This window comes from Pipistrellus hanaki, assembly GCF_964339955.1.
Source record: "Pipistrellus hanaki genome assembly, chromosome: 7".
NCBI lineage: Eukaryota > Metazoa > Chordata > Mammalia > Chiroptera > Vespertilionidae > Pipistrellus > Pipistrellus hanaki.
The window spans coordinates 14,929,223-14,947,438 of record NC_140509.1 but is presented as its reverse complement, the minus strand read 5'-3'; the positions used below and the strand labels follow the sequence as shown (position 1 = coordinate 14,947,438).

At 39.4% G+C, this 18,216-nt stretch overlaps 1 protein-coding gene across 3 annotated transcripts in view; it reads left to right on the top strand.

Moving 5' to 3' along the window:
• Window positions 1–18,216, top strand: part of RCAN2 (regulator of calcineurin 2) — a 223,897-nt gene that overhangs the window by 18,691 nt on the left and 186,990 nt on the right. For all 3 annotated transcript variants that reach the window (XM_084889845.1, XM_084889847.1, XM_084889846.1), the window contains exon 2: window positions 12,609–12,835. In XM_084889845.1, the coding sequence (XP_084745971.1) occupies window positions 12,609–12,835 (227 nt within the window). The remainder of the gene's footprint in view (window positions 1–12,608; window positions 12,836–18,216) is intronic.

Genomic DNA, 18,216 nt, shown 5'->3' with positions numbered 1-18,216 from the left:
TCGTACCTAGGACCTCTTCTCTTCCTCAACTCCCTCACTCAGTCCCATGGCTTTAAGTATCATTTATGGCACCCCCTCTCCCCTGAACTTAGAGGTTGGAACACCAATTGCTCATCACCTAGGTGAATCATTGGAATCTTCAATGTGTCCTAAAGTGAACTTCTGATTTCATTTCTCCAAACCTGCCCCTCTGTTTATCTTCCCCATCTCAGTAAATGGCAGCTTTGCACTTCTAAGTACTCAGGCCAAAACCTTGGCATTATCCTTGATCCTTCCCCACTCCATATCCAATTCATCCACAAATGCTGCTAGTACATTAAATATACCCATAATCTTATTATTTCAACTGCTACCTCTTTGGTCTTTTGTCACCATCACCTCTTGCCTGATTACTGTCAATTGTTTCCTAATTGGTCCTCCCCTTCCACCCTTGCTTGCTGTCTTGGTCTATTTTCCAAATAGCCACCAGAGAAATTATTTTAAAGCATAAATTAATTGGTCAAATTTCTTTATTCAAAATCACCAGTGGCTTCTCATCCCAGAGCAAATAGCAAAGTCCTCTCCACAGCCCATTAGGAGCTACATGTCCCAGTCCTGCTTTCCCTTTAATGAATTTCTCACCACCTCCCTTCCTCACCAGAGAGCAAAGAGGACTCCAACCTGCTAAGCCTCTCCTCCTGTACAGCCTTTTTCTCTGTCAGCTTCTTTATCTGACAAGCCTTTTCCCAGATATCTACATGGCTCACACTTTTTCAGACACACAGTCCTGATGTCCCTATGTAATACGTATGAAATAACAGATGCTGATACTATGGTCACACTACAGGAGTTTCAATAGACTGGTAGAATACCTGGAAGGATAACTGTGCGTAGTATAGATGCTGAGGGGTGAGAACACCAGGAAGGAAGGGAACAAAGACTAAGCTGAACATGTTGAGGACAGAGATCATCCTCCCACTTCTAACCAAGGGCAACCCCTGTTTACATAATCAATTAGACTTGCTTTTGTTTCCCCTCATATTATGCATCCTTTTTAAAGACCCATACACTTATTACATTTCTAATGTCTCATGTTTAGTGTTTGAGATAATTGTACATTAAAGTTCCAAATCAAGAAGGGCAATAATAGAACTAATTTTAAGAAATGTAAAAAAATGGACAAGAAGAGAAAGTAAGGGAACTGGTGGAAAGGGAAAAATAGAGAAGAATCTAGGTTCATGTTTTTGAGCATCTGCTATGCGACAGACACTGTCTTCTGAAAGGTAGAGCTATTAGGTCACTATATAAATAGCAGTAGTTTCTCAAAAAGACAAGCTACCCTAAAATAATGTTTCTTATCTTTCATACTGCCCCATTCCTGGAACTGAATTGGGCTTCATGACCCAATGGTTAGCACTCATCTGTCACATCTTTATGAACAAGAAGCTTCAACCGTGTTGCTGTTTTTCTAGTTAAACATATGGAATGCTGGTTAGAAGAGCAGGAAGGTGAAAGGCCCTAGTTTTCTCCTCTGGTGTAAAGGGCTTCCAATGTCATGTGGGGGTGTGGGCAGGCTCCTCATACTGTGCTAGTTGTCCTTGTCAGGAGTCTGCAGATGATAACGATGGAGCAGCCATCTTGATTGTCATGGTGTCAAAGTTTCAAGTGTTTCCATCTGCTCTTTTGGACAAGTAGAAGTTGAGGTATATTTTCCTACCACTTCTTTTCAAGCTTTATCTTTGCATATGTCAGTATAGAGGCCTGACAATGCAGAGAGAAGATTGCCACCATTTCTCAAAGGTACACACGTGATCCAACTCACTTGGCTGCTCCAACTTGTTTCCTCCACTGGCTCAATCTCCCTCCAAACACCCTCTGCTGGTCTTCTGCAGAAACCTTACCACCAACATGGGTTCTAGCCTCATGAGCTGGCCCCTGATCTGTTGATGAGGGAATGAAAGATGAGGGGAATTGGCCCCTTAGAATAGTGGTCCCAATTGCAACAGGCCAGGAAGGACTTTAATAAAGGTTTTGTTCTTTTTTTCTAAGTTAGCATATTGGTCAGCTCTTTCTTGTAAACAACACATGGTACCAGAAGTGAGGGATGAATTATGGGTCATCCTGAATTGTGACTTTTTGACGATGTGGAGGAAAACTGCCTGTGTTGGCTTCTCATTGGGGCTCTTGGTTGAACAGGCTGAGGGCAGGCAACTCCATCTAGAGAAGAAGAGGATCTGGTCTGCAATGCAGAAGTCCAACCAGCATTTGCTCCTGTAGGAACCTACCGCATGTTGTGATTGTAAGCTTGAAAGAGGGAGAGAGCGTGAGAGGGTAAAGAAAAGAAAGAGGGAAAGAGAGAAGGAACAGCTTTCACCAAGGAATAAAAAAGGAAGGCAGGGATTTTAAAATGAATGACCTAAAGCAGTCAGGGCAGTGACTGACTTTCAGGTCAAGAGTGGACTAGTGACGTAGAATGTTTGCCTATTCTGGCTATTGTGATAAATGATTCAATAAACATGGTAGTGCAGATATTGCCTTGAGATACTGATTTAATTTCCATCCAATATAACATGTCCATTTACACATGAATCCATAAAGAAGATACACACACACACACACACACACACACACATGCACTGGAATGCTATTCAACTATAAGAAGGAAATCCTGCCATTTGTGACAACATGGATGGACCTTGAGGGCATTATGTTAAGTGAAATAAGTCAGATGGAGAAAGACAAATACTGAATGGCCTCACTTATATGTGGAGTATAAAACAGCTTAATTCATAGAGAGAGTAGAATAATGGTAGCCAGGAGCTGGGGAAATGGGAAGATTCTAGTTAAAAGGTACAAAATTTCAGCTAAGAGATGATAAATTCTGGGAATCTAATGAATAGTGTGGTGACTATAGTTAACAATACTGAATTACATACTCAAAAGTAGCTAAGATAGTAGATCTTAAATGTTCTTACTCCAAAAAAGATATGGTGATTATATGAGGTGAAGGAGGTGTTAACTAATTCTGTTGTCATCATTTTACAATATATAGATGTATCATATTATCACATTGTACACCTGAAACTTACATGATGTTATATGTCAATTATATTTTAATAAAGCCAGAAAAAGTATGTAGTTGCTATTGATTTAACTTAGCAGGAGACAATGGAAATCACGCGGTTGAGAAAGAAATAATCAAAGGAGAGCAAAGCTGTGGGGTGTCTATTAGGAGAGAGAGAGAAAGAGAGAGAATAAATGAGAGAATAGCCATAGCTCTGGGTAGAGGCTGCTGGTGTTATATTCCATTTGTTTTGCCAACACCACAGATCAAGCCATAGCCCTGAGTTGATGCCAGCCATTACAGGAAGAAGCAAGAATGCTCAACATATGGGGGGAGATGTGAAAACATCAATAAATGGGCTCGCTTTGCCAAATGTTGTGAATAACAACACATGTGCAAAGAGGAGAGCAGAAAGAGGCACTGGGCAGGAGGCTGCTTGGCTGCTGCTGGTGGGATGAGAACTTTCCTTCCTGTGAAATACCCTGAGTTTCTGGTTAACCACTGATGGCATTTCTATCTAAGGTGGAGAATGGTGCGGAAAGGAAAGAGAATAGCAAGTACAACTTTAAGTCTAAACCAAGAAAAGTACTCGAAAGCTAAGTACATGGACTGAGAAAACATAAGGGAAGTCCTGATATTTAGTCTTAAAGTTATGTCAAACTGTGGGACTAATGCAAAATATGTTTTTCTGAAAAATAAACAATCATCTAAATACAGGTGAGTAGTTAAGGTGCAACTGACCATAACATTAACAAGGGCAAGCCAGGGGTCAGAGCAAGTGCTAGTGTTCTATGAGTGATCATGGCTGCTGACCTCTGGTCTATGTTTTTGACCAGGATGATCCCAGTTGGACCTCTCAATAGTCCTGATTTAAAGGTCTAGAAACAGAGGCTTAGTGAGCGAAACCAACTTGCCTAAAATTACCAAGTAAAATGGTTGTGTAAGGAGGATTCAGACCTGGGGTCCAAGGCCCAGCTGCCACCACTGGTAGGTGTTTTCCTCATGGTCAGCCAGCACTGGATGGGGAGCTGGGACTTCAGTCTGCAGGTGACTTCACAGTTCTTGCAGTTCTCACTGTGGGAGCACCACCTATTCTAAAGAGCTGAACAATAGTGTGCCCAGCAAAAGTTGGTGGATTTTTGGACTGGGGAGAGGGAGTGTAACTAATTTAACCCATATGCGAACTCTATGAAGTTGGTAGCTTATGGTTCCCATATTGCTTACACTGCCCAAAATGTTCAGAAACATGTCCAAAGGCACACAAGCTGGATAGTGGCATTCCAGGATTCAGACCAAAGCCCCCCTTACTTTCCTCTATACTCTACGCCTCTCTACCTGAAAAAGACTGAAGACTCTAGGAAAGAGAAGAAGAGCTCCTCTATCAAGTGAGACATAGTTATGGAGTTGCTCTGTGGAGAACTAAGGAGGTCAATGCTAATAATAGTTATCATTTATTGAGCACTCGCAGTGTGTGTCAGTCATTGTTCAAAATGGCTTATTTGTATTAGCTATAAAATCCTCAAAGCAGCAGTCTAACGAATATGCTCTTTTTTTATGCCTACCTTATGGGCGAGGAAACTGGCCTAGAGAAGTTAAGCAACTTGCCCAATATCAGAGCGCTAGTGTGTTGGGAAGCTGAGAATTAAATTCAGAACCCCTTGAATTTTATTCCATTCAAGAACTGTCAGAGCTGCCTTCCATGGGTATGAAGGCCCTATTTAGGTGCTACAAGGGTTATCCAGGTGGGGAAAACACAGCTTCTGTTTCAACATTGAATGGAAGGTAAGAATAAGTACAAGGAGAGGCAAAACAAAGTGTGCTGAGAGACAGGACAGACATGGGACGATGGGTCCATGAGAGGGGTGATCTCCCCTTGTACAGCTCAAGCTGAGTGGGGTCTGAAGGCAGTGGCTTTCAGGGTGAGTGGAATGTTGATAGGTGGGGAAGGGAGCTAGCAGAGGGAAAGCTGGGAAGGGAGGAAGGCTTGAGTAGTTGGTCCAGGCCACACAGCCATCTATAAGTTTGATGCAGATAAAGTCCTCAGAACAAAGAAGGACTCGGTAATTGTTTTCTGCTGCTGTTGATGTTATCACTTTTGACAGAGCTGCAACTTGATGCTGGGATGAACTTTTTTCTCAGGACTAATGAAAGAGGAGACACACTTGGATAGGAATTCTATAATCTTCTTGGGGGGTGTCTTGGTTTTCTTGCTAAAGAACTGTTTTTATTGAATTTGATGGATCTTAGTGAGTTATAGAAGATTTTTAATGTGAAAGTGACATGAACTAATAGCTGTAGTTGAGGGGGGGAAAGTGGCATACTGTGTGCTGGGCACTGAGATTTCTCTCTCGTCCTCCTTTCTTTTTTCTCCGGCATTAAAACCATTACAATGAAGCCAATATTATCTGCTCATTTTATCCTGGGAAGTGAATCCTGCTCCTTGGCCTTCTGATGATTCTGAACATCTATCCACCCCACTCCTTACCCTCCAGACAGCCTGCTAATCTGGCTTTTCTTCTTACTAGAAAGAAATTGAATTTTCTTGGCTGAATTTTCTTCAGAGGTGCTGCATGTCTCACTCCCTGCTCTTTTCCCTTTTCACTCTATTTCTCCTGATGTGCTCTGTGTATCATCTGAAAGCCAAAGGTGAAAGATTACAGGATGAATCTTACTTTGGCTGCCATAGCAACCTTTGCCTGCTTTGCTGTTCACTTGTGAAGTGTCATTCTCCTGTGAAAAGTTGTTTTGCATATAATTACTTGTCTCATCTTTAAGCTTCTTACAGCAACAAATGAAAGGATGGTCTTCTACCTCCATAATGGGCTCAAGAATACATGCCCCAAATGGTGCAGGCAGAGGGCACAGAACCTCTCCTTCCCCTCCCACTCTTTTTGTTCTTATGGAAAAAAGAAGAAAAACAAACAAACAAACAAACAAACACAGTCAGAAATGGTGACTCTGTGGCCACATTACATAGGCTCTAGTTGAGTGTGAACTTACAAATGATTTAAATTTTAAAATCAAATTCCGTTGAAATTAATATGAAATTTTTAGACTGTTAGCCAGTTAGAAGTGATGTTTCTAGTCAATCCCAGCAAAACTCTCTCAGCCTTTTCTGTTCTGTGCTGTGCCCTAGAAGCTGACCCATGGATTCCACATTGCAGCTCCCTTGCCCTCTTGTTTGGCTCGTGTTCTCATGGCCAACCCTTCTCTCTTCATGAAACTGAAGCATCATTTTGCCTTTGCTGTAAAATCAACAATGTTCATTTTGCTTCTAAGCATTCTTGCCTGACATTGAATAAGCTTGGTTGACACACATAAGCCACTCTGGTTTTGCTCCATAATCCAAGTCTTAAACCTCTGCTCCAAGTTTGTCCATTTTTCTGGTTTTTCTCTTAAGCCTTCTTCTCACCTTAATGAGTTGTTCTTCCTGTTTTCTTCACTATCTGATCATATACTCAATGGGAAGAGGTCCAAATTGTCTCTGCAGCTCTATTTTCATGCTCTTTTCCATAGCTAATTACATTCAGTTTGAATTTTGCAGAGTAAGGTAATCACTTACCAGTATATATCTTTTTACTTTTTACATCTTTATGGAGTCAGGATGACCCAGTCTTTGTTGCATCTGTGCACTCTCCACCTCCGCCTCCAAATATAGCACCAGCTGATGTCAGTAACAATAAGGCTTGTGATTGGAGGAAACCTGTTTTACAAGGTATGGGCAGCTATACACCCATGTGGCTCCCTCCGGCTCCCTCCTCTGCTGACTTCTGTGCATAAGATGCCCCTCGATTTTCAGCCTAAGGATTTTAGAAAAGAATAATGTCTTATACATGGAAAAATACAGTAATTAAAATATTGTCCTAGAGAAGCTTAAGGTGGAGCAGTGGCTCCAGAGGTGTCCTGAAGGAAGCAGTGGATGAGGAATGTGGATAATTTCCTTTGAACTCCATGAGTTGAAAGCCACTTTCAAAACTGACCCCATATGGTATCAAGAATAGCATGATGTGAAAATTGTGCAGTTGAATTAAATAGGTTCCATTATATTTCAGCAAGAACTCTAATGAATTTCTATGGAGCACAACCTAAGAATATCATGACTCTCCTTTGTATCTCAAGATGGTTGCGATGGTTTTTGGTTACTAACATACTTCAATTTCTCTTACTCCTAATAGGGTCTACATATTAAAATACCAAAAGATGTCAAAAGGACCTCACCCAAAAGCCAGACCAAAAATAAAAGCTGTTGACATTATTTCATGGTAAAAAGTATTGTTATTCACATACAATTTTTCTTCTAATAAGCTCACTTTGTCCCAGGTATCATGAAAGAATCAATTAATTTTAGAGATAAAGAAATTTTAAAGACAGTGGAAGTTTAATTTGTTTAAAACTTTCAACTTGATTAATTTAACTTTATATTCAACCTAAAAATAGCTATAACAATATCTTCTCTACTGCTAATTAATAGAACATTGCATTCTTATTTTTACATTAATATTCAAGCTGACATTCAGTGCTTCAGTTCCTCCACACTAACTAATCTCTCATAATCCATTTACTTGTTTTCCAATTAAAATTGAACTTAAAGTCAGAATGAATTATTCATTAATCATTTCCATTTATCCCATTTCCTTATTTATCCTCCAGGCTGGCCCTAACATGGATTCAAGGCATATTTGTTTCTGTTTTGTTGTCCTTGTTGCAGAAGTTTTAGGTTCCTATTCTTTATTTTAAAAGCAAATGAATTGAATCTTTAGCATTCTTTTGTCTAAGAAAAAATAAACCCAAAATTAAGTTTCTTTTTGTATGTTTTGCTCATTTTTCTCCCTTTTTAAAAAAAAAAAATTCTCACTTTCTAGTTTTAATAACCTGGAAGGTGAAAAATATAGGCAGGATTGTTATGAGCATCAATTTAAAAGTTTCAACGCTCGAGAAAGCTTTTGATAAAGGTTATATGTTACCCTTTCTTGAGGATCTTCAAGCCCAGAGATAAACAGGGGTCTCTTTTCTTGTGTATCTTCTTTTAATGCTGGAAAGATAAAAATCTCAAGGTGAAAAGACACCTTAGAGGAAATGCCAACCGCCGTCTCCCTGGTCCTTGGATTCCTCTGTGACATTCTGCCAGACAAAGTTGTTCCTACTCCATGGAGCACCTGTGCATGTTACTCACTTAGACATGAGGCCAGACATTTCGGCTTTACATTAATTTTTAAAAGACCTAGTGCTCCTTTTATTAAATTGAATTCTTTCTCTCTGGTTAGACTTCTACTCCCTAAGCATCATACACAAAAATTTCATTTTCTCCTCCAGAATTTGAAAGCAACTGTGATTTCGCTCAAGACTTCTTTCCTATACTTCCCTCTGCTGTGTCTTCCCATGCACCTGTTTCTTAGATGGCATGACCCTTGGCCTCTCAGTAAGATTGGATAACCTCCTTAGAAAGAATGCCAGTTCTCTTGTAGCGGGGTGTGCTCAGAATTGGCCTGGATGTTTTCTACCTATGAGGATACTCAAGATGAGATTATCACCACTCCACTCCTACCAATGTGGCAATAGCCTTTTTTATAGATCACACATCTCTTAAATATATGGAAAGATTTTACTTGATAGTGAAGCTAGGATGAGCATCTCCATGGATATTTACAATTTTATTTATTTATTTTTTTTGTCATGGCTCTTTGCCATTCTCCTGGGCTTAATTTGCAACCCCTCCCCCTTTATATTCAGTTTAAGTCTGTATAGACCAGAACTCCTATGAGCCAATGCACAGCTCCCCACTCTCATGAGTTGTACCCTATTCATAGACAGGTGTAATGTCTTACTTAGGGTTCTAAAACTCATGCATGCATGCATACATAAATAAATAAATCTCATGCTAGTTAGTGTTTAATTTTATTTTCCTTTTTATTCTGATTTTTTTCAGTTTTTTTCTCCTTAGTAAACTCATATAATCAAAAACTGTAACTTATTTTAATTACACTGCACAGATTAAAAAAAAAATTTAGCCAGAGGAATTCTTTGAGTAATTTTTTGCTATCTTTGATTTATAAAATTAAACCTTGAATTGAAATGATTGGGTGCTTTTCATTATTCATGTATAAATTTGAAATAAATAGTATATTATTAGTGTTCCTATTTTAAATCAGCCATTATAACTCATTTGCTGGTCTGTTATTTCCTAAAAGTGACTCCTTTTACATATTTCATTAATTCAGTCAAACATCATTTTGAGGGCTTTCTATAAGAACCAGGCTGAACATGAAGTATAATGTACACGCTGATGAAGACAGTCCAGTCTCTGCTCTAAGGAAATACCATCAGTATCTATCTGGTTTGAGACATAGACCAGTAGACAGTTGTCTCAGTGAGGGCACATCTGGGAGAGAAAGCTGTGCAAGTCACCGAGGGACAAAGCAAGGATGCCACCTTCGTGGGCCGTGGGGGATGTTGGGAGATTTCCCAGAAAAGTTGCCCCTTGAACTGAAGGCAGCGCGTTTCTCTTGGATAACCACCCTCAGATTTAGAAATAAGGACAACACATGTAGTTCTTATCATATGAGGCAATTGTTGCCTCAAAAGATATTTCACAATACTTAAGAGTTTTAAAATGAATTTAAAACTAGTTTTGGGATGTAGGACCTTTGCTTTTCTTTATTAGGGAGCTCTTTTAATCTTCAGAATTTCCCTTTCTTTCTGTATAAAAGTTAGTGATCATACCAATGAATAATAGTCTTGCTCTGAGATTATCATAATGGTGTCTCTTTATCGGATTTCATGTAGCAAATCCTTTTACGTAGTGGTTAATGCTGATTTTGATTACTTCATTCATTCCTGGTTCACTCCTCTGCCTCTTCCTACTCTGTTTTATAGGAATAAACTGAGTCATAGAACAATCAGTTGACTTTTCTAAAATATGAGGTGAGTCAGTAATGGCACTGAAAGTTAAAGTTTCTTTGTTCAAAGCTCTGACTTCTCAAATACTTCTCCAAAGAAGTAGAATAGGTTGTTTGCCAAAATGCATTCACCTTTTAAATCTTTACTGAAAGTAATTAGCTTAAAATAAAGTCTCAGGAAGATAATCTTATTGCTACAATTTAGAATAGAAGTTAAGACCATTTGAGTAGATTAAAATGAGTCCTGAGTGAGGCTTATTATTTGATCTATTTAGTTAATTTGTTCAGCAATAGATTTTAATTCTTTTTGAAAAAGAATAATTGCAACATTCTCAGACCTGTTTAATAACATTTTGGGACCCATTTTGATTAATTTAAAAATTTATAAATAAGAGGGACAGTATTAAAAGTAAAATCAGAATTGATACTTAATATATATGTTTCATGCCACTAGATGATTATGACTTCATTATCTAAAATTTTTTCTATAATCCATTTATCAAAAATAATACTATTTTAATGCTCTTAGTTATTTTACTTTTAAAATAATTATTCTCTAATTATAAATGATGGCCATTATGCATTTTATACTAAAATATTTGAATATATTAGTATAATTGAATATGAAGAAAAGTAAATACATATAAGTTTTTCCTTCTAGTTAAAACTACTCATATATTTTGGATTAACCATAGAACAAAACAAAGCTTAAAATGTGTACCATATTTTTATTTAGAATAAATATTTCATTGATTCCCATACATGAAATGTTGCATTAATTGGAGTTTTAAGAACTTTAGAATACGGGAATGGTTTTATTATATTTTATATAGAATAAGATTTTTATTGACCATAATTACAGTGACCTGGTTTTAGAATTACTACTTCAAATTCTTCCATTTTTTGGCTCTGTCCCAACCAGGTCCAAGATTTTACACATAATGCATTATTTATACTGTCATCAAATACTGCTTATCAGGGTCCCATTTGGGTTTTGTTTCCAGGAAAAATAAAAACAAAAAACATAACCTCATCACCAGAGTTCAAGAGAAACATAAGCAGGAACTTATTTTTGTTTTGGGGATCCAGGCTTTGTGTTTCAACATCACGAGGGCTGAGTGACATCTCATGTAGCACCTTTCTGTTCTTTCCTCTGAGACTGTGCAGTGCTGGGATTAGGAAAAAGGAGTTTACTGAAGATGATCCCGGAACCACATAACTGCCTGTCAGTTTTATCTGCACCCCCATGGGCAAGTTGTATGGCCCTCTGGGCCTCTCAATATTGACGTCTGAAAATAATACTATGATAGGCCCCCCAAAAGAAAAGTGTAGGGACTGTCCTAAATGGATAAAATGTACTGAATTATATACTAGTATCACAAAATGGAAGAAACTATTCAACTGGTTGCAGTTGAATAGAATTTTGAATGTAAGGAGTGAGGAAATAAAATTCTGGAACACAGATGAGATTAATACTAGAAGGCTTCCTTATTGGGGTGATGAGTCAACATAGTAATTGATCTTTCAAGATCCAAGGTTCACAAATTACTTAAGAGTAAGCATCCCATGCAGAAGATATGTGTGTGTGAGAGTCCTCACAGTGGTTAAACTGTTAATTATTAGAGTATCCACAATCAGGATTCAGTGGAAATGAAGTAGATTGTACTTCCTTAAATGTAGATGTGCATTAATTTTGATCTGCTTAGTTTCTAAGTTATAGAAAAGTGAGCTCTGGTGCCAAACTCCCTGGGTTTGAATCCAAGTCTTTGCCATTGACCTTGTAAACGTTTCTTACCTTGCTTTGTTCCCAAGTTTTCCCAACTGTAGATAATATTGGAACCCATCTCATAGACTTTTGTGAAGGTTAGATGGGTTATTTAATGCATGTAAATCATAGAACAGTTCTGGGAACTCCATAAAGTCTAGGCCAGGGGTCTTCAAACTACGGCCCGCGGGCCACATGCGGCCCGCAGAGGAGTCTGATCCTGCCCGCCAGGTTTTTTGGGCAGTGAGCGCAGCCGAGGTGTTACAGTAGGAATTAGTAGTTCATATAGTCCGGCCCTCCAGCTCTCTGAGGGACCGTGATCTGGCCCCCACTTTAAAAAGTTTGAGGACCCCTGAAGGCATTGGTGGTGGTGGTGGTGGTGGTGATGGTGGTGTATAATTCATCATGTAACAAACATATCAAAGCTCTTTGGCACATGTATTTCTGTTTGAGTCCATTTGACTCTCATTATGAAGCAGAGGCTCAGATAACTATGGAACTTTCCCAGGTCCCACATCTAGTAAACACCAGCACCTAGGCTAGAGGCCCTGGCCTCCAACTCCTATCCTAGTTGAGTGAATTGTTTTTAGTTTTTAGTTTTGTTGTTGTTGTTGTTGTTTTTTTGTTTGTTTGTTTTGTTGGTTTTTTTTTTGTTTGTTTGTTTTTTTATCCCATAGCACTGACTGGTTCTTACCCAGAAGCAGAGCTGTATGGGAAATTGTGACTCAGAGATCCAGGGGATAACATGAACTTGTTGGCTCTTCAAACTTCCAATAGCCCCTGATTCTTCCCCTGATCATTCTCCTTTGCTCTGCCCCAGACACTCCAGTGCTGCGACCTGAACACCAAGTTTTAAGAAATCATCAAATTCTACTCTGACACGTGTTTGGCTTTGCATTCTCAGGTATGAGGGGAGAATCTTACTTCGTTGGAATGAGGAACCCGGCACAGCCAGGACACATCGCGGAAGATGGAGGACTTTTCTTGCTCTGCTGCATAGACAGGGACTGGGCTGTCACTCAGTGCTTCGCGGAGGAAGCCTTCCAAGCGATCACCGATTTCAATGACCTCCCCAACTCGTTGTTTGCATGCAACGTTCACCAGTCGGTGTTTGAAGGAGAAGAGAGCAAGGTAAGACTTTCCTGCTCCTGAAACATGGGCTCTGTGGCATTAGCCCAAAGTATTTCCGTGGCTTCCTTGTGATTGACATTTTGAAGTGGTTGAAACTTGTAGCTGGTTTTATTCTTGGCTCACAGAGCAGGAGGAGAAAAGCCTGCTCTATGAGTGGCTAACTTCGGAGGGCCTGATGACAAGGCTGGAGATGAGACTGTGTTGAATCAAATCTTGTCCTCTGTGACTCACAGATCTACCTAACAAGACAAGTGGTGTTAGGAACAGTGATTGCAGGCGATATCCCTTGGGCTAGGAAATAGATGTAATAAAAAAGAAGAAATTATCAAATTATCTTCTCCTATTATGCCAACAACATAATTCACCTTTCTCAAAACAGCACAAGCTCTGTTTTGTCCCTCTCTCCTGAAGTTGGATGAATGTTCTAAAAATAGTTTCCATCCAAGTACTGCAGCAGTGATAAGAAAGGCAAGTTGGTGTTGGCCCTCTGAGTCTTGCTCATTGATACCACAGAGGATGGGATTGTTATGCGTGTGTTATAAGAATGTGAATGAAAGTGGTTAACTCCTTGATTTGAAAGGATTGGGGAATGAAGTTGTCTGTGTCCAAGCATTTTCCAGAAAATGAAGTTTCCCACTTGAGACAAACTTGATTTAGTGTACGTATTCTTGGCAATCAGAGTGAAGATTCTGTTTGGAGATCTTCCATTTCAGAATTTTCCGATCTTTTAAGTGTGTTGTCTAAGTAGGTCAAATGATCAAACCTTCCCTTGTGGACATGGATTTCTAATTGTAAATATCCACTGTTATCCTATGTTATAAAACACGGCTGACACTTTGGGGAGAAAAGCCTTTTTTTCTAAAACTGAAGTATGTGGCTCTGTGTGAGATTAAGGGTAGGATTTATGACTTTGCTCTTTCGAGAGCAGTTTTTGCCAATTGCTGAAGTCCAAACTCTCTTGTCTGAAAATAATTACCTATGGTAATTTTTTTTGGATTTTACCAGTTTTGTAAGCAATTCTGATAGCCCAGAGAATTTGGAATTATTTTAAGCTATTTAAAGATAGTTTTTATAATTCTATTATTCTGGAGTGGAACGATTAAAAAAAAAAAAAAAAGGACTAAAAATAGCTTGAAATCCAAGCACTTAGATGTGATTAGAACCTCTAGTGCTGTCATCACTGGATTATTTGAAGTCAGAAAATAGCACAGAAACTGAGAATTTTACACTTGGATTATAACCACGTTATAACACAGGTTGTAATTTACTCAGAGCAAGTAATTTCCCCTGAAATATAACTGATGTTAACTATGAAACAAGGTCCCATGTTTTCTCATTTTATCAGCTACTCACTTAAATACCAACAATTAGAAGGCTTTTCCTTAGAGGTTGAATGGGGATTTTGATTCTTTCCTGATTAAATATTTCCCAGTAGATTAAAACAACAACAATAAAAACATCAAGAAGGAGCGAATCTCATTCCAGAGTCTGCTCAAGAAAGACTGATCAGGGACCAGAGCTGGTTATGTGGAAAACCCAAGGCTTGGGCAGAGTTCATGGCGATGTGCCCAGATCTATTTTGATATTCTAATCTGTCATTGAATCATGGGTTACAAAATATTCTCAATTATTTTGAATACAAAGTTGGTACATTGCATCTTGACAGAGAGTATTTGGTTTTAAAATAACCTTGATTAAATATTGAGGTGAAATCAACCAGATATATATATGTATTATAGTTCAATGGAATGAATTCAAATTATTTGGATCCATCACATTTTTAGCCAAGAAGGTGAATTTTATACTTAGCCAATGTCTACATGATTAAACTTATTAAATTTAGACAGGAAATGGAGATTCAATAGGTTCTAGGATATAAAATAATTGGATACAGATTATATTTTGATTTAATTACATATATACAATTTAAAGGTGACAAAGCAAGATTATCAGATACCAAATGAGTTGACAATAGCCAGGAGGATTCTAGGGGAAAAAGTGTTCCTCATTTTCACTGCCACATGTTTGTCTTCAAGTTCCACAGTGTCTTCTCTTTACCTCCATTTTTTTCTTTTTTCTTTTTTTTTTTTTTTACTGCTTTAATGAAGCTCATTGTCTTATACACCACTCTCTCAGAAACCTCTTATGACAACTTTCAAAGTTCATGAATCTGAACCACGAAGTCTGATGATAGTTTTGAAGTGGTTGAAACTTGTAGCTAGTTTGTAGCATTTGGGGCGCTGTGCTGTACGGGTGGGAGATATTTTTAGGCCGAGAGGAAAAAAAAGCAAGAAGCCTTTTTAGCACTTGTTTTTGCCTATGGGCAAGGCTGGCCATGGTGATTGCCTAAAATATTTGGCTTTGAGAAGATGCCTGGGAGTGTATTGGGGAGATAAGGCAGCAGAAATGATGCTTAGTGTTCATTTCAGTGGACCCCCGGTGGGTAAGCGGTAACGTGTATCTTGTTTGGCAGAATATTTTTTTCTTGCTATTGATGAGCTAGATTTAACTTGTTTCTTGTAATTCTGATAAAGCGTACATTTTTACTTCCTTATTAGAATAGGAATAAAAGGTTTTGCTTCTGTCCTCATCTTTCCTCTACTTTCCTACCTGTCTGAGACACTGCTCCTAAGCCCTTTTCCTTTCTGAGGTAACTTGGAAGGTACTGGATTGTACTGCTCTTAATACAGGTGAGAGGATATTATCTTCTGGTTATGTTTGTTTCTTCTTATCAAATTGACAGAGAGTCTGAGATGTTCATTCCTGCTGTGCTATTTAAATTCTAAGTTCTGGCACCTAAAGAACACTTTTTAAACAGCCTTGTGAGGGCCATGATGTTCACTCCTTTTCTGCGAGATTGTATTTTGATTTGAGGCTTTTGCTAGGCATGAGCACATACATACTTCAGAGGGTGAGATTTGTTTATACGACACAAAGGAGAACTGGAGCTGGAGGAAATTGGCATCTGAAACTTATAAATGCAGATGGCTGTGTGCATGCTGCAGCCTGAAGCATAAATATTTTTGTATGAAACACATTGAGGGCTAGGATGTTCACAGCTTGCAGCACCTGGAAGTTGCTCGGGTTCATTTCCCTTTGGCACACTCACCTGGGTTTGCTTTTCTGCATCCAGTTGTGCCGCAAAAGTCATCTTGAGACAGGTGAGCTGGAGGGGCATTCTGCGGGCTGCTCTGCTTGTACTGAAGGTGGGTAAGGGTCTGCTCGATGGGACTTTGACACTCACTGACACCCAAAGAAAAGAGCAGAAAACCACCATTAGGCAAATTCAGTTTAATGAGGAGAAGCCTAAACATTGACTTTATAATGGCTTCCAAAAATATGAATTCAATTATAATAGTGACAGTAGCAAACACTTATATAGCAAGGTGCCAGATGCTCTTCCAAATGCTTTATGCCACAGCCCTTTAACAGCCATGATAACCCTAGGAGGGTGGTATGAACCCTTAGCTTTGGCGAATGCGGTGGTGAACCAGATTCTGGTAGAATTCCACTAGGGCTCTCTGCTCCTGGGAACATGGCAGGATTGCGTTCCCTGGACCCCTCTAGCTAGTTCTGCACAACGTGTAAGTAGAAATGACCTATGTCACTTTCAGGCCAAGCATTGGATGACCAGTGTTTGACCCTGAAGGATGCTCTTTTCATTCCATTACGACAGCTGGCATTGTGCCAAGTACTGCCTGCTCTGCCTGTTCAGGCAGCGTGGGTCATGGAGTAAGGAATGGATTACACAGAGAATCCTGACCAACCTATGATGAACCTGTAATGTGACAAGGAAAAGAAAAGCCTTTGTCACTTTAAGCCACTGGGGTGTAGGGGTGTGTTGTTGGAGTATTACTGAGTCCATCTACATGGATATAGTAAGTATCCCATTTTTCAGATGAGGACACTGAGTCACAGAGAGGCTGCCCAGGGTCCCACAGCCAGTAGCAGTACAGCAGAGATGCAAACCTCAGTTGCCAATTGACAGAGTCTGTGCTCTTAAGCATCACAACAGTGCCTCTTAATATGTAAATATTTTATGAGCCCTGGCATGATACTTAGCTTTGGCGAAGCGGTGGTGAACCAGATAGCATACATTCATTGAGTTTAAAGTCTACCAGAGGAAATGATTCAAAATAAGGAAATAAACACAATACATGCTCACAGTGATGCTAAATCCAAAGGGCATTTAATATATATTTTCAACTATAGTCACAGCCTTACACACACACACACACACACACACACACACACACACACACATGCACAAGGTTTTGTTGTTGTTTGGGGGTAGGTTTTGCTTTGTTTTCTCAATAAGGGGTCATTTCTGCCAACCATTAAAGAATATATTCTACCAGAATGAGCATAAGAGACCCAGCTCCATTGGTCTCCTGGGCTTTGGGCTTCTCATGAGTGGATCATCTGCTTGCCTTGCGAGTGGCTGGGATGATCCTAATGTTCAAAGATGTGACCACTACATGTACCAGTTCCTTCTTCTTGAGCTGAACTGAGGAGGCACTGGCCTAGTCTCATGCTGGCAGCATTTCCTCCAGGGTTTTCAAAGTTACATCTGATGAGTTGTGATTTTCACTTTAGTCCCCACATAAGATTTGTCTCCACTTTAGTTTGTAGGGAAATGTGAGTGTGTGCTTTACACTTCACCACTGCAGCCCTGAAAACTGAAAACCTCAGAAAACTGAGCCTTTCTTCATTACCATTTTGAGAAAGAAAAACCTTACTTGACCCAATTCATTCCAACTCTAACCTGTACTGATGGAAAGCTCCTTCCAGTGTGACTGTTCATCCATCTCTCTGCAGAAATAGTCCTGTCTGAACTGCGGCGGCTGCCTCAGACCTTGTAAGGCATCATCCGATATGAGCATATGTACGTTCTCTGTTTCCCAATCCTCAAATTCTGAATCCCTAACATATCAGGCCTCACAAGTTTTAGACAGCAGGCTATAGAATATATAAAAATGCACCCACACTTTACGTTCAAAAAGGAGAATGGACACATCACCAGTCTGGAATGGCTATGGTGTAAAGCGCAATGAAATGCATTTTCCTGCCGAAAGGGGTTTGGCTCAGTAGATAGAGCGTTGGCCTGCGGACTTAAAGGTCCCAGGCTCGATTCCAGTCAAGAGCATGTACCTTGGTTGCAGGCACATCCCCAGTAAGGGGTGTGCAAGAGACAGCTGATCGATGATTCTTTCTCATCGATGTTTCTAACTTTCTATCTTTCTCTCTTCCTCTTTAAAAAATTCAATAAAATAGGGGGTAAAAAAGAAATGTATTTTCCTTTGATGAGAGGCTTGAGTCTATTGGAAATGAAGGACACTTTGGAGCCAGGCTGAGCACTGTGCATGGGTTCTGTCTTTGTG